Below are 16109 nucleotides of genomic sequence, written 5' to 3'. Positions count from 1 at the left end.
GGATCCTTTTTCGACCTAGTATGACCATGTAATATGAGCCTTTGTCTGTCACTATAAACTAAACTGATATCGTAATTGGCTCCGCTTTGAATTTATAGAGTTTTCAGGCTAGTTGGTATCTGAGCAAGAAGACTTATAAACCAATATCGCATTTGGTTCAAGTTTTTGGGAGTCTCGGAATCCAATTCCGAGGTGATTGGCCCAATTAACCCGAACCAAACAGTCATCATAATCTCAGAATTGGATTCCCCAATTCGCACCAAATTCTGATCTTTTCAATTACAAAGAACCATCGATGGAATATAATCTGATTCCAGACCAAAAACACGGGAATCGAAGGAAAATGACCAAATTAACCTTCCAACAAATTTAAATCCAATATTGTTTCTCTCATTCTTCATCTTCTGAAATCGATCGATCGAGAGAATGATAGAAAAAAAGGAAAACCTAAAGTGATGGAGATCAACTATGATTAATTGATTGTTGTTATTCTTCTTCTTCGACGGGAAACCAATATTAACGATTTTTAGGGCTTGCAAACAGCAGTATGATTTGGGGATTTAAGAAATTTTAAAGGAGGGGAAGAAGGTTATTAAAATCAAACAATAGTGATTTTTCAGATATGGATTACCCTGCAATTGCATTATGCAAACCAAACAATAGAAACTGAATTAGGAATCTCATTCCTAAGAGTCGAATTCCTAGAATTGGATTACAAGGTTATCTAATTCCTGGTTTGTTAATAACTTGAACCAAACGGGTTGTAAGTGCATTCATTTACTTATACACAAACTTGTAAACCCTTTGTACCCTCATTGGTCAATGGTAAGAACTCAAAATTGTTACCCCGTGGAGGTAGGCTTCAGATAAACCCTGTAAATCACTTTTGTTATTGTTTTACTTTCCTTTACCTTCATCTTCCAACTTATGTTTGTATTGATTTACATTAAATTATATTATCACTTGCATTTTTACTTGAGTGTAACACAAATGCCAACTAGATTCACCAATTGGTTTCTAGTGGTCACAATGTGTGTTATTTTAGCTGAATCAGCATTGAGTCAGATGTTAAATATTTTGTTGAGTTTGGTACCAAATCTTGCACCAAAGATTCCACAAGCATTAGATATACTTTTGAATATTGGTAAACTAAATTTTATAAGCTTGATGGTACAGAGTCATACTTGATGAATCATAAGACAACACATCTTATAGCATGTACGACGGTGTTAATACCAGCAGGTCAACTTTTTTGTGATTTTTGATTGATTGTCGGTTGGAAGTAAAAGTTCTAACTTCGGTTGTGGGTCAAGTCTAAAACATATTATTTTTTATTATAAAAGTATTTCAGGCATGCTCGTGCTTCTCGAATTGCATCATGTATTAACAAAGGTAAAATCAAGTAACTTCGCTCCTTCACAATGCCATCTCATCTGTATAAACTAGCTTACTTCCCCTCATCGCAACCTAACAAATCGTAAATACCAATCTATCCAATGACGACCACCAGTTAAGCTCATCTGGCCGTATACCAAAACCGACAGATACATAACACCATCGACATACAAACGCCTAAGCCGAACCATTCCCAACCACCAATTTATTTTGGAACCCCCCCCCCCCCCCCCCCCCCAACATACAATTTTTTTTCTCTTTGAAAGCGATTAATGAGGGTCTATCGACCTTCAGTATCCAACTCACCAATTCAAATATTTGTCCATACCATCCTGTTATAATGGTCCGAAAAATTTTGTGCACATCCTTATCTAGTATCAAACCCATCATTGTAAGATCATGAGATATCCTTCTCAAAGTTTCATCCCAATCAAATACCACTCATATATCTCCCAAATACCACTCATATATCTCCCAAAAATGTAATCCCCCCAAATAAAAATCCCACAACTTCTAGAAATAAGAACTCATTCCTCTATCATCACATTTTTTTCTTCTTCTATTTTGGTCCTTATGGATATCCAAGAATGAACTAATATACTGTCAAAAACGACCGAACTCGGAAGGCATGATACATATGACCTATTAGTAATTCACTTGGGAAAATGAGACCTTACCTCCTGTGTTACGTTGCAGAGACTTAAAGAAAAGAACTATGGTTGCAGTAGCGCAACCGTTGACCATCACCACCGCGCTAACAGCTGATACCTTGATCATGCTGGCTTCGAGAACGACGACACAATGTAATTGGCCAAAAGTACAATCCAAAACAGATTCGGAAAATCTCATTCAGTTTTTAATCTCTGACATTCGACCACCATATAGGTGAATAATAATCTACGCTACTCTTCGGGAGTCGTAAGTATCGGTTTTTGAAGTTTGCTGGACTTTGTTTATTGCAATTGATTTCCTATCTCACCTTGATCTCTGATCAGAACGAAAATCACATATAGGCTTATCTGTGGGAGGCAGATTGGTTTAAAGTCTTCAATTGAGTTGAACCAACTCTTAGGCTGTAAGGGACGTCAGCTAAGGGAATCAATTGCGCAGAGTCTTGCGAGATTCAAGAGGCGTAAGGAGCGCGATTGTAAATCGTTGTGACGGTATATTCGGTCTCAACTATATTCCAGTCTGAAGTTATTTATAGTAGTCTAGTGTCTGTAGCGGCTTAATACAATTTGATGTTCAATCTAGACTAGGTCCCGTGGGTTTTCTGCATTTGCGGTTTCCTCGTTAACAAAATTTCTCGTGTTTGTGTGATTTCTTTTTTTCGCATTAAATTGTTTATCTATATAATTGAAATATCACAAGTTGTACGTAAATCAATCAAAGTAGATACGTCCATCGTAATCGTTGGATACGACATGATTGATCTTTGGTTTTTCCAAGTACTCACGTTATAATCAGGTTCACGGACTTGTCTCTGTTTACATATTGAGTGTGAGAGAAAGAGATATAAACTTCTAATGTAATTTCTGATTGAGATTCATTAACTTGTAACTCTCGGAATTGTATTTGAGTTTAGCCCATACAGGTTGCCTAAGAAAAAGTTGGTGGTGTATTTTGGTACCCCGTATTTTCACCTACCAAAAATGAGTGCATTCTGAGATGTATAACACCATCATCTAGTACTTTTAAAAATGAAACGTTTTGAAATTAAGATTGGTAGATGGTGAGGTTTGGTATCTCAGAATATGCTCATCTTTTGTAGGTGGAGCTTTTTAAGAGAATTGTATCTCCAAAATATTAATTTCAAATCCCTTATTGTTTGATTTTTATTCACAAAAATGACGTATAATGTGTGAGATAGTGTAAGAATAAACATGCACGGGATCCTCCCTCTTAGAAAGAAAAATAAAATAAAAAATCTTTTTCTCCATTCTTCAGTTTCAGAAATATGTTCGAATTCAGAAAATTTAAGAGTTCTTACTTTATTAATTACTTTGGTTTCTTCTCCAATGGTAAAGGTTGTGTTGTAGGCTGTAATTGATTCACTGGTCCAGCCATGACATGATTGTACCACGTTAACATCAAATTTTGGTTTCATCTAACCAAAATTCTTCTCTCAAACCAAAATTCACAGAATCATCTAACCCAGAAGCATGGGAACTTTCTCAAACCACACACGGTTTATCATCTTTGTGTTGTTAATGTCACGATGCCTCCACACAAGTATGACTGTAAAGGAATGTCGGTGGGAAACAGTAGCATCTATATCTAGAAGCGAATACAGACTTGAGTTAAGTGGTCGTTGTTAAGGATCGAGCAAGAGAGAGGAGAGCATAAACGCGGAAGCATAAAAGACTACATTGATAATAATTCGATGTGCTATTCTTATGGCTCAATAGCCTGTTTATAGTCTCACAAACTTGACGATCACTCAAAGTACTTTCCTAACTAAGATCAAACTCTAAACATAGACACTTTCCTAATATAACTCTCACAACTTAATGTGTATCTCCTAAATATAGACTCTCATATATTATTTCCTAATACCCTCCCTCAAGATGGAGCATGTAGATCACGAATGCCCATCTTGGACAAAAGAAATTTAACTTCGGTTTTCTTCTTTCTTCTTCTTTTTTTTCACGCTTTTGCGAAAAAAAAATCTTCAGACCGTAGTTTAAGGACGTTTCGGTCCCCTTCATAGTTTAAGGACATTACGGTCCCATTTTCGGAAGTTTAAGGACATTACGGTCCCATTTTCATAATTTTAGGACATCTCGGTCCTCTTCGGAAGTTTAAGGACGTTACGGTCTCATCTTTGTAGTTTTAGGACATTACGGTCCCCTTCGTAGTTTAAGGACATTACGGTCCCATCTTCGTAGTTTAAGGACGTTTCGGTCCTCTTCGTAGTTTAAGGACGTTTCGGTCCTCTTCGTAGTTTTAGAACATTTCGGTTCCATCTTCGTAGTTTAAGGACATTGCGGTCCCATATTCGTAGTTTTAGAACATTTCGGTTCCCTTCGTAGAATACTTCTTGTACTCTTGGTTTCTTCGATAGAATACTTTTTGTACTCTCTCGACAACTCATAGGATTTTAACCTACTATTGTTGTTCTTTTTCTCATCACCTCTTGGTGATTTTTTTTTTTTCACAACATGAATGTTGTTTCTTCTTCTCTTGTTCCAGTCACGCTATTGTTGCGAAACCTTCACACTTCTTTGTTTTTCAAGATTTTCTCACAATCTTTCTCTTGTTACGCTTCTGCCACAAGCAATAACTAACACAAAGTCTTCCACACTTTGTAAGACTTCCAAGTTTCTGCCACAAACTCTTCAATCACCACTCACCTTAAGCTTTTTCAAACTCTTTAACAACTTTCTGCAACTCCTCTGACAGAACTGTCACACTTGCTTCTGTTACGCTTCTGTAACGATTCTTCTTAACTGTGACATCCTTTAGTCACACTACTTGTTCATCTGTAACAATTCTCCTTTGTAACACCCAAACTGTTACTGACTTTCAAGAACATTTTTTTTTTTTTTTTTAAAATCATGAAACCCTAACTCACCTGTTCCACACAAGCACACCTTAGTCTCCACTCTCCATACGAAACTTCTCTGCATTACATTAATGGCAGCAGCAGTAAAACCAATGCCATTAGCTCGCTGTAACTAGCTCCATTCTTCACCACTTCTTTGTTTAATCCAAACTCGCCATTGTTAGCAGCAACGGTAGCAACCAACTCAATTCCAAAGTTCAATTACCATTAGAAGTACTCCAGCACACACTCAAGTAGTCCGTAACACCACATCTCTTACTGTTTTCTCGGACAAGAAACAACACAAATCTACTTCATCTTCGAACTCAAATGATAATGGCAGCAACCTCCATCATGAGCTCCAGACTCTCTGCATCTTCATCGTCGTTCTTTCCACAATTATCATAACTCAACTGCAGCACCTCAACGTTCTTCCCTGTTTTCCATCACCAATGACCACCATCACCTTAAACCCACGAAATCGAGAACAACAACATCAGCATCATCTGGTTCATGTCAGGCGTTAACCTACTCAGCCACCTAGCTTTCTTCCTCGTGCTTGTTTTCTAATCCAGACAAAATACTTCTCATCTGCTTAACCAACTACTCAGCTTTCATCATTCATCTTCAATATCATCGGTAACAATTATTCCATCACCGATGATCAATTACCAGCCAACCATGTTTGCTTGCCAATCTCCAGTTTTCATTCTTTCTATGACTCCATCTTAACAGCATCAACAGAAAACAGTTTCCATATTCTCCATCGAACTAACAACAGGCAAACATCATCGCACTGGAAATCAAATCTAGGGAAGTAACATCTTTCCGTTCTTTATATAATTCTCCATCTTGCTCCTAGTCCTTCTTTTCGTCAACAAGCACATGAACAAAACCACACGTACATGACTTCACATGCAACAAGTCACGGAGCAGCAAGATAGCAATAATCCTTTTTTTTTTTCAAACCCTAATGTCTTCTTCCCAGCAATTTTTTTTTTTTTTTTTTTAACCCTAAAACGAAAACTCTCTAACTTTCTCTCCTCTCTCTACCTCTCACCTCGCTCTGATACCATGTTAAGGATCGAGCAAGAGAGAGGAGAGCATAAACGCGGAAGCATAAAAGACTACATTGATAATAGTTCGATGTGCTATTCTTATGGCTCAATAGCCTATTTATAGTCTCACAAACTTGACGATCACTCAAAGTACTTTCCTAACTAAGATCAAACTCTAAACATAGACACTTTCCTAATATAACTCTCACAACTTAATGTGTATCTCCTAAATATAGACTCTCATATATTATTTCCTAATAGTCGTCGATAAGCTTTCTGAAGCTATGATTAAACTCATTCATGGGGAATAGGTTAACAAGTTGCAGCAGTAAGTAGTTTACATGGAGAGGCCGAAATATATAATGTCCACAAGCATGCATGCTTAGAGCTTGAGTTAGGTTTTACCTTTCTAGGGTCGAGACCACAAAGGGTTGTGGTGTGCAATCTTATGAGGAACTAATGAGACAAGTTGTAGATTTTGATTGTAAACTAAAGACAAAAATATTTTAGTAGTGCAAGTAAGAAGGACTTTCATACCGAAATGGTCATAAATGAACTGCTGCAACTTGGGTTATTTTTGCCTATAAATTCACTTAGCTATATTAGCAAATCTATAACTAAGTTTGCAACTTCAGCAATTAAAAATTTAACATACTTGTTGGTACTCTTCTGTAAGAATAAAACGATGGCTGGCTTGAAACCTTTTCTTTTTGTTTTTGTCTTGGTTGCTGCTATGACAGCAGCACCACTGGCTGAAGCCCAGCTCGGGGGTCTGGGAAGTCTTTTGGGGTTGAACCGTATCCAAGGGACTGTGTTTTGCAGCATCAATGGAAGTGCAGGTGCCAATGGCGCTGCAACACCAGTTTTCCCCAGTAAGTTATTTGTTGTTTGTGCGAGTTCTCTGTGAGCACAATTTTTAAAAGTATGTTTCTGAATGAAGAACATTTTCTTCTTGCAGATGCTCTAGTTCAACTGAAATGTGGCAGCTCCGGAAATGTGGCATCTAGTACAACGACAAATTCAGCTGGTGGATTTACCATGCTATTGGATCCAATTATAACTCTTTTGTTGAACCTCTTGTCTAACTGCACTGTCGTTGTGAATACTCCACTCTCCACTTGCAACGTTGAACTGCCTACCAATAACCTTGTTTCAACCTTAAAGCTGTTCGGAACTACTGCCTCCGGTGTTTTAAACATCTTCAACCTCATCCCCACTGGTTTCAATATGGCATAGCCAGATATAATCACCTATTATGAACCGATATGTACGTTACTGTATCTCATCTCTCTCGTTTCAGGAGTTGATGTGTTGATGTATATGTAAACTCTCTCTCTCTCTCTCTCTTTTCAGCAGTTAATGTTTGTGTTTTCCTGTTCGTATGTGATGTATCATCCAGAAGAGGACATCTCTTCTTTTCCTAATGAATAAATCTTAATTCGTATCTGTTAATCATATCAGTTACTTTGTAATGTAAAGACAACCTGATTACATCCAAAAAGTTTTAACAAGGACATGCAATAAAAAATTGAACCCAGTATAGAATTATACATACGAGACTGTCATACTACCCTGAAACAAAATGAAGGAAACAACAGACAGATCATTTAATGGAGGTTCGGATGTAACTATCACCGCAAAAGGGTTAGTACAGTGGTGGCTGGAGTTCAATCCTAGTCTTAGAAGACTAGCACCTCAAAAGCCTCTCAAAACTATTTCTTTGCATAAGTTATCAAAATTTGGTGCGGTGGGGTCATCTGACGGCCCTGAAGAGCTTGCATTACCACTGTGGATTCTAACTCATTACCGAATTCCACGAAAGCAATCCCAGGCTTAGCATCTATCATCCTAACTTCTTTGAACCCAGGATACTGTGAGAGCAGTCCATCTAGTACCACAGGTGTAGTTTCATGAGGCAAATTCTCGATGAATAGAATCTTATTTGGTGGAGCAGGAGCCTCTGGAACAGGTTTAACTCCTCCAAGATATGGAAGCTGCAAAAGGAGGGAGAAGAAAGTAACTCAAAGGTTACACAAGAAACAAAATATAGGAATCTGTGCAAACAAAAATTACAAGCACTTTTAATAAATCAAACCCTAGTCAAAAAGTTTGACAACTTGCCCATTAGCTTCAAGCTATATATATTTCACACCTCCTGCTTGTTTAAAGTTTCCCAGAAAAAATTTCCACTTTCAGTAGCATCTAATGTTCTTGTTCATTAGGACACAAAAATTTATAATGTCCGCATCAAGGGATTTATCTTAGTAACACAATGATTTCGTGCCTAGAGGAGTGAGGCTCAGGTTTGACACTAATGCCAATTTGAATCTGTTATCTATGAGCACTACAGATTTTATAATCTTTTAACATGCATGTCATTGTTCTTTGGACGATGATCATGATATGCCTACCAATTTCAAATAATCAAGGATCGAGAATCAGGGACTATATGTTCTATGAATCTAAGTACTAATTCAACAACCACTTCTTAACAAACTCGAAAAGAAACTAAGAGAGCAGCCATCAATGATGTAAAGATTCTTACAGGAACAGCTGCACCGTAGGGACCAGGATAAGGAGCATTTAGACCCATTGATTGAGAAGCATCTTGATGTTGTTCTCTTCGCTTTCTATCAGCTGCATTAGGCAATGATACAGGTTAAGAAACCATAAACAGAAGCCAGAAAATAACTACATAATAAATGTATGTAAACTCACATGCTTATCATGATAACTGTATAAGCAGTTCATCAGTAACATGTAACAGCGTAGCTTGAAGGTATAACTCAGAAAATGCAGGGGAAATAAATAAATTAAGATAACAGATGCCATGAAGAGATTGGGACAGATACAAGTACAAGACTTGGAACTCGACCAACTGATAGGATTCTGTGGCGGTGGTCATGAAATTCATCTTATGTCCCTTTATGAGGATGAATAGTGCAATACGATTATTACCTAGGCCAAGTTTGTGGCAACTCCAGAAGACATTATTCTGTTTCCATTACATGTTTACTAGTGAAAGAGCATCTATGAAAAATCCCCTGAAGTTGGTTGGATTTTCACAGTGACTGACACAACTCTTTAAGTTGGGTGTTTAGCGCATACTTAGTGTAGAGAGAACCATTTTAAGGGATTACAGACAATACCAAGATGTAACAGTAATCTCTAGTCCAAAAGACTTTTTATTTGTTTTATACTTCTATTTCCATAGAGGAAACAAACGTCACAGAGACATATTTATAAGCTTAATGTTTAGAGGATCGTATGTCTGATTGCATTGCATATAAAGACAACCTGTCTAATGCCTGACATTAATATTATAATTCTAGCATAGCATCTCTGTAGTTGACATGGTATGGCGGTAATACAAATAGCCTACCCAATAATTCATTAAAAACAAATGGAGACATGCCATACCTCGTTCATCATGCTTCTTTCGTTTCTCTCGAGGAACGAAAGTACCATCTGCCTTTGCTATCACATCCGATTTCGTCTTTGCATACTGCAATTTCTGCACTCATCACCAAGCAAACCTCAATCGCATCAGACGAAACAAATCTAAAAAGCATTAAACAAGAGCGAAAAATCAAAAAAATAAATTGAAGATTTTATTGAGTTACTAACCATGGGTTTGTCGTATAAAGGGAATCCTTGCATTTGTCTAAGAACATTAGTAGCTGACGATACATCTTCAAAAACAACCCAAGCTTGCCCTTTATGTTTCAGTGTCTTGAATGCTAAAACCTCCAAAATATTCCCAAATTGTTGAAAAATTGATTTCAATGTTTTCTTCAACTCTGTAGAAGAAACAAAATTAAAACCCTTCAACCAAATTAGCGAAATCGTGAAATACAAAACTAGGGTTTTGAAACTAGGGCAAAAGCTACTAGAAATAATGAGTTCAAAAAATTAAGTACCATCAAGTTTGATTTTCTCGTTGAGATTGTTGATGTAGATTGTATTATTCGGAGCTACTTCGCCATTACTCATCTTTTCTTCTGCAATTCTCTTACTCTTCGCTCTTTCTGTCTCTGCGGGTTTAGCTTGTACACCCCTAAAACCTACGTGAAAGTTTCTCAAACGTTTTCTATTTTACTTTTTATTTATGATATGGCACAGCGGGACCGAACTTCTCTTAACAGCAAGGGCACAGGCCCTAGTAATAGGGCCAGCCTTACTGTTGATCGAACCGTCAACTTGTTTATTCTCTTTAAGGAATTACTGTTGATCGAACCGTCAACTTGTTTTTTCTCTTTTAAGGAAAACTCAAACCTTTGTTTTACATCAAAGAAGCTGCCTCCTAATTATATTAGGAGGATTTACACGTTATATTCTTGTATACATATATGCTTACGAGCAAACTTAGCCAGCATATCAGATGGTTTATATATTATATTCACAATAGCAACCATACGAGAAGGAAAAAAAAAAGATAAAATCGTTCTAATATGGAAGAAAAGAGTGATATCTTCATTTCGACAACTATAAAACAGAGAAACAGCTTCAGCCACACCTTTATTATCAGTCTGTATAAGTACTTTATTACATTGCATTTGTTGAGCCCATTGCATAATCTCCAAAACAGCTAAAAAGCTTCAGCTTGATCAATATCTCTTGTTATTGTGGAAATAGTTTTTGCCGCTACGAACTCACCTGCATTATTTCAGTTTCGGATAACAATACCCAAACCAGAATAGTTATTATTAAGACCTATTGATGCATCAATAGAGAAGGAAAAACATCTTGCAAGAGGAGGTGACCAATGCAAATGTTGTACGATGGACCTAGATGGAAGATGTATTAAATGATCTAGGGAGATGTATATATGATATGAAGTGCAATGGTTATAAATGCAGTGAACTGTATTTAATGGGATTTGGTCTTATGTGCTGAAAAAAAAGAACACCGAGTTTTCCAAATATGCCAGAATGTAACCACCGTTAAATTAACCATTGAGGGTTGCTTGAATGAAATTGGATTCTGCATATTTGTCCATGATTGTAGCCATTCCTAGATGTTACTTACTGCCATTAAGTGATGAAGAATATACTCAGAAACAGCAAACCATATAGCTCTAGTAAATGTACATTTTATAAATAGATGTAGAGTTGTTTCATTTGCTTCACCGCATAGAGGACAAAGTAGAACCTTTTGCTCTGAATATCTGAACACCACTGTGGTAACTGAGAGAATATTACGGCAAATTTTCCATAAGAATAACAATAACTTACATATGTTATAAAGAAAACCTCCAACTTGTAAAAAACGCCATCCCAAGATTCTCAACAACAATCATCATTCCCATGGAGGGAGATTGGAGATTGTGGGAAATCCACTCTTTTCTAGGGAAATCGATCCCCATATGGGTCGTACCTCCTGCACGCATTATGAACGAAAGAGGATTGGTGTTATCGTTGTATGATACAAGGACTCATATTTTACGTGTCTGGCGAATGTGTTTGTAGTTTCGCTAAAGGAAGATGGAAATTGCAAAAAATAAAATAAAATGGATACCCACGTAGATAAACAACAACTAAATCACTACGGATTCTTTTTAAACACTCTATAAGTACTCCATTGTTATCCATTCATTGTTTATTATTTTCAACCAATTCTTCAATACAATTTTTTTTGTTCTTGTTATGAGTTCTTTTGATTTTTTTTTCCAACTTCACCAAAAATCATTATCTTTCGAATTACTAAGAAAAGAAGAAATAGACAGGGGCAACCATCTCCCTGCCTACATTGTTGGGTTGAGACTCGTGACTATGACATTTTACCCAAAATTTTATAGTGGTGTGCAACTCCCTTGGATAATATGGTGTTAAATACACGATAACTGATGGTGAATAGAGACTGATATCGTCCAGTATATGGCTAGGATGTGTTTGATTAACAATGAAACACTTTCTCTCTCATAAGATATGAGAAACCCTAAAACGTTATTGTTCTGGTCGGATCTCATGCGAGCAGATCGAGCCGAACCTTCAACAAATTTTCTCCTATTTTCTCGGATTCTTTTTTGCTCTAGCAATGGTAGATCATATTTGCTCTAACAAATAATCAAACACCTTACTTTATGGAGTATCACCCACATACACCATGTTTTAAATATCCAGTCGATACTTTGATCTAGTTTGAGTGACCTTTATGTCAGAAGAGAAGGCTCTCAAGAATAATCAAACTAGATGAAATCAAAATTTGAACAACCGTTAGTCAATCAAATCAATAATCGAAAACTAAAATAAAAATGCAATTACATAGTTTTCCACCAACGATACTCGTAGAGATTCTTGATCCCACAAAAGACTTTAAACGAGCGGTCATAAGAGATTTCGCCTAATTAGGTTAGTTTCCTTTCCGGATAGCCGCTCTACTAGAAACACCACGAATGAAGTTTGCCTGGATCTTAGGATAGTTTGCAAGAAATGCAAACTCAAGTATTTATAGACCAAGGTTGTTTGGACAATATGGAAATTCCAAAACCGAGAATATTCTCAAGATATGCATTAAAGTACCTAATTTCGGTTTTTCTATTTCCAATTAATGTCAAACAATATTTTTGAAATCTCTCTTCAAAAATTTCTATTATTAGTTTAGCACATTAACTAATAGTCCTTTTCCAGAGGATATGTTTTAATTGCTGGTAATTGAAACATATAAAATTGAAAATCGTAATTAAATGCTTTTGAATATTTCCATTTGGGATTACCGTGAGTATCAAGGAATATCTTTGAACAATTAATGATAACAGTTATGCACATGTTCAAATAATTTCGACATCTATAAGCTTCCTATATCTTAGAAAACCCTAATTCTGAATTCACACACAACATAAAGAAATACGTGAATATTGGAAACTTGGTGCTCTTGGGACCGGTTATACCATGAATCCCAAATTAAGTTAGGACCAGTTATACCATGACTTCCAATATAGGTTATGACCGGTTATACCATGCTTCCCAATACTAGTTAGGATCAGTTATACCATGTCACTAGATATAGGTTATAACCGGTTACACCATGCTTCCCAAAACTAGTAAGGATCGGTTATATCATGTCACACAATATATGATATGACCGGTTCTACCTTGATTCTTGATAGGTGTCTAAAACACCTAATTTTATATTTAGTATTTATGCTTTCTTTGCTAATTTTCTTGTAAATTATGTATCTTATGATTGTTTTTGAGTTTATTAGGTGGAATGGAGTCATTTGGACCAAAAAGAGTGGAACTAGCTCAAATACAAGATTTCTTCTCAACATCTTGAAAATAACGAAAAGACGAAGCCAGTGGCAGAAGCATGAGATCATTCCCACATCGTATGAAGGAGCTGCGATCATTTGAAGCATATCAGAGTGGATTTTGTTAACTGAATTGTCAGTCTTTCAGGACTGACAATTGAACTGAAATTACTCAGGGGTTGTTGCTTCAGTTGGTGGCCCTTATCTGTGCGGTGAGTGCCTATAATCATTCAGGTAACCCTTATCTAAAGGTGTAGGGTGGCTGGATTAATCTTATTATCCTAGGCATCGAGAAAAACCCTTCTCAGTACAACAACCTAAACTTCTGAGAAAAATGGCTGTTGTCTGAAAGATTACACAAATTCAGAAGAAGGAAGAGATCGAGAAATTAGGAAGAGAGACTCTGAGTTCAGAATAATGTAGAAATTGAGTTTTTGTTGCTCAGTTGATGACAGAGTTCGAGAAGAAGCTAGGGTTTGCATTTCAGTAAAATCGATTGAAGGATCTGGTGATGATTTCGACGGATTTCAGAGATTGGGGTTTGTCTGAGATCGATGGAGTTGATGGTTGTGTTGCTGCAAGTCGATTGTTACTGAAATGGGTTGTGAGTTAAATCTGTGTTGGAGCTTTGATGGAGAATATGGAGATTGGGGTTCCTGAAACTGAAAAGTTGAATTGAAGGCAGTAGGTTGCTGGGATTAGTGATCAAGAACTCAGGCATGACAAGGAAGAACAAGGATCTGAATGGATGAATTGTTGGCAGTGTTCGCAGGTGGATTAAGTATGAAGGCTTGAGTCTGGTACTGTAAAGGTGGGTGCAGCTGAGTAATTGATGCAGTGAACTGAACTACAAATGATGCTGGTATAAGGATTGAGACTTACAGGGAAGTAAGAGCATCTGGTGTTGTTGGTTTGAAGGTTGTGTGGCGGGAGTTTGGTGATTGTTATAAGTTGAAGCTAATACAAGAGCAGAATGAGTCACAAGGAATGTATTGAATTGGCGTTGATGTGCTGGAGCTGATTGCAGTTGCAGCTGGTGATGTTGGTACCAAGGTAGCAAGATTGGTTTGCCTGAGATGTGTTGGTGGTACTGGTAGCAGCTAATGGCCTTGAATTGTGTTGAATGAATGAACTTGCAGGTAGTGCAGCTGCGACTCAGAGCTGGTAATGCTATTCCGGTGAGAGTTTGAGCTGAGAAAGAGTTGCATATAGAGCTACAGGCGCAGTGAAGCCATGGTTGAGTACAATGGGTTTATATCAGAGATGAAGGCACTAGTGGCGCAGAAGAAGATAAGCTATTGCTGACGGCGAGAACATGGAATTGAGACCAAGTGAGAAGCTGTTGCTGTGAATATATCTTGAGAAACGGAGGAACTGAATTGTAAAGGTGCAGTTGGCTTAAGGTGGAGAAGTGTGCAAAGGCTGGCATCTGAGTTGGTTTGTTACTGTAATGGAAGATCAAGCTGTTGCCTTGGATAGAGGAATGCTACAACTGATTGCAGGTGGTGCTGTTTCTCAATAAGTTGTGTTGTTTCTTCCAGGGATTTGGGTACAAGCTCTTAAATATATGCAGTACAAGTTGGAGCTGAGCAAGACAATGGCTCTGGTTATGTTGCAGAGATGAATAACTACGGGTTGTGAGCTGGTAAGAGTTATTGATTGCAGGAAGTGTGAGTTACAGAATGGCCTGAGATATGGTTGGAAATTAGCCAGAATACAGGCAGAAATCCACCGGATCGGTTGTGACCGAGTTGACTCACCGAGGTATGTCTCACATGGACTTGGACCAGGCTAATGGGCCGTCTGAGATTTAGTTTTGGCAGTGGGCTAAGCTAGTTACGGGAATTGAACTGGAAGTGAACAGAAAGGATATAAAAGCAAGACTTTCCCTATATGGGATGGGAGATTCTCTTCTATTTTTGCCTAGGGTTTGAACATGATAGTTTTATTGCTTCTTCTTGTTTATGAACTCTGTGGATATGATTAGATAACTCTCTTTTGGTTAAGGAATAAGTTGGAATTCCAACCATGATATTTATGCAATGAATTAGTTTTGTCTCCATATTTTGTTGCTTATGATTCACTATTAATATTGTTATATGATTTGAATGCATGTTTAGTCGAGTCGCGAATCGGTTGAATTAGTTTTCATCTCTATTGCTAGATTAGGATTTATTATACGCAAAAGTGATAGAATCCTGATTACAAGTAGCATGATTGTGATTATTGCTTGTAGTGATACATCCTAGTAGTCACATGTGAGTCATAACCTTTGTTAAAACGGATTAGTGCTTTTACACGTTCGTTTGCATTGATTAGTCTTATTTCATATAACTTAGTGATCTTAGGGAGTTAAACTTAATTGTGCTTTTACACTTTAGGTTGCTTTCTAGGTAGAATTCACATTCGCATCTTTTAATGTGTTTATTGATGACAAGAGGAAATTAGCGGGATATTCTTGCGATCAAGGTATCCTAGGACTTTTGATAAAAGTTGAGATTAAATATCAATTCTAGTTATTGTTACAAATTCATGTTTGTGAATGAAAACTAATCCTTGACCAATATCTTCATCTTATTGATTTGCTTGTTTATTTCATTATTTGTTTTTAGTTTATTTTCCTTTACATAAAAATCAGAAATCCTCCCTTGTTTGTATAGGAAACCGAAACAATTTGACAACCTAGATCCTCTCTGCGGGAACGATCTTTTCTTACCCTTGCTATATTATATATTTTGAGTAGTGAGAAAGTAATTTATATTTGCACGGCTGACAACCGGTCAAATTTTGGCAACGCTGCCGGGGAGGCAGCGGTTGTCACTTGTTTTTGGTTTCTTATTTTCTTGTTTTTAGTTTTGTTTTA

General features: G+C 37.0%; 2 protein-coding genes across 2 annotated transcripts; one reads left to right on the top strand and one right to left on the bottom strand.

Moving 5' to 3' along the window:
- The first annotated feature begins 6682 nt into the window (after window positions 1-6682).
- Window positions 6683-7443, top strand: LOC113315777 (phylloplanin-like). The gene is made up of 2 exons (XM_026564034.1): window positions 6683-6869; window positions 6956-7443. Exons 1-2 carry the CDS (start codon window positions 6683-6685, stop codon window positions 7231-7233), a joined length of 465 nt encoding a protein of 154 aa, XP_026419819.1. The 3' UTR covers window positions 7234-7443.
- On the bottom strand, window positions 7422-10059 carry LOC113317106 (U1 small nuclear ribonucleoprotein A-like). The gene is made up of 5 exons (XM_026565243.1): window positions 9918-10059; window positions 9625-9797; window positions 9418-9511; window positions 8543-8634; window positions 7422-7991 (listed from the first exon to the last, which is right to left on the bottom strand). Exons 1-5 carry the CDS (start codon window positions 9988-9990, stop codon window positions 7710-7712), a joined length of 714 nt encoding a protein of 237 aa, XP_026421028.1. The 5' UTR covers window positions 9991-10059; the 3' UTR covers window positions 7422-7709.
- Window positions 10060-16109: the final 6050 nt, after the last annotated feature.

Source organism: Papaver somniferum, chromosome 10 (genome assembly GCF_003573695.1).
Source record: "Papaver somniferum cultivar HN1 chromosome 10, ASM357369v1, whole genome shotgun sequence".
NCBI lineage: Eukaryota > Viridiplantae > Streptophyta > Magnoliopsida > Ranunculales > Papaveraceae > Papaver > Papaver somniferum.
This window is presented reverse-complemented; position numbering and strand designations above follow the sequence as displayed.

Excerpts from the sequence above, each read along its gene's own strand:
- LOC113317106 (XM_026565243.1), bottom strand. The coding sequence starts at position 9,990 with ATGAGTAATGGCGAAGTAGCTCCGAATAATACAATCTACATCAACAAT. Across the intron at positions 9,512-9,624 it reads CTTTATACGACAAACCCATG|AAATTGCAGTATGCAAAGAC; the intron begins GTTAGTAACTCA and ends TGATGAGTGCAG. Across the intron at positions 7,992-8,542 it reads CCTACGGTGCAGCTGTTCCT|CTTCCATATCTTGGAGGAGT; the intron begins GTAAGAATCTTT and ends CTCCTTTTGCAG.
- LOC113315777 (XM_026564034.1), top strand. The coding sequence starts at position 6,683 with ATGGCTGGCTTGAAACCTTTTCTTTTTGTTTTTGTCTTGGTTGCTGCT. Across the intron at positions 6,870-6,955 it reads TGCAACACCAGTTTTCCCCA|ATGCTCTAGTTCAACTGAAA; the intron begins GTAAGTTATTTG and ends TTCTTCTTGCAG.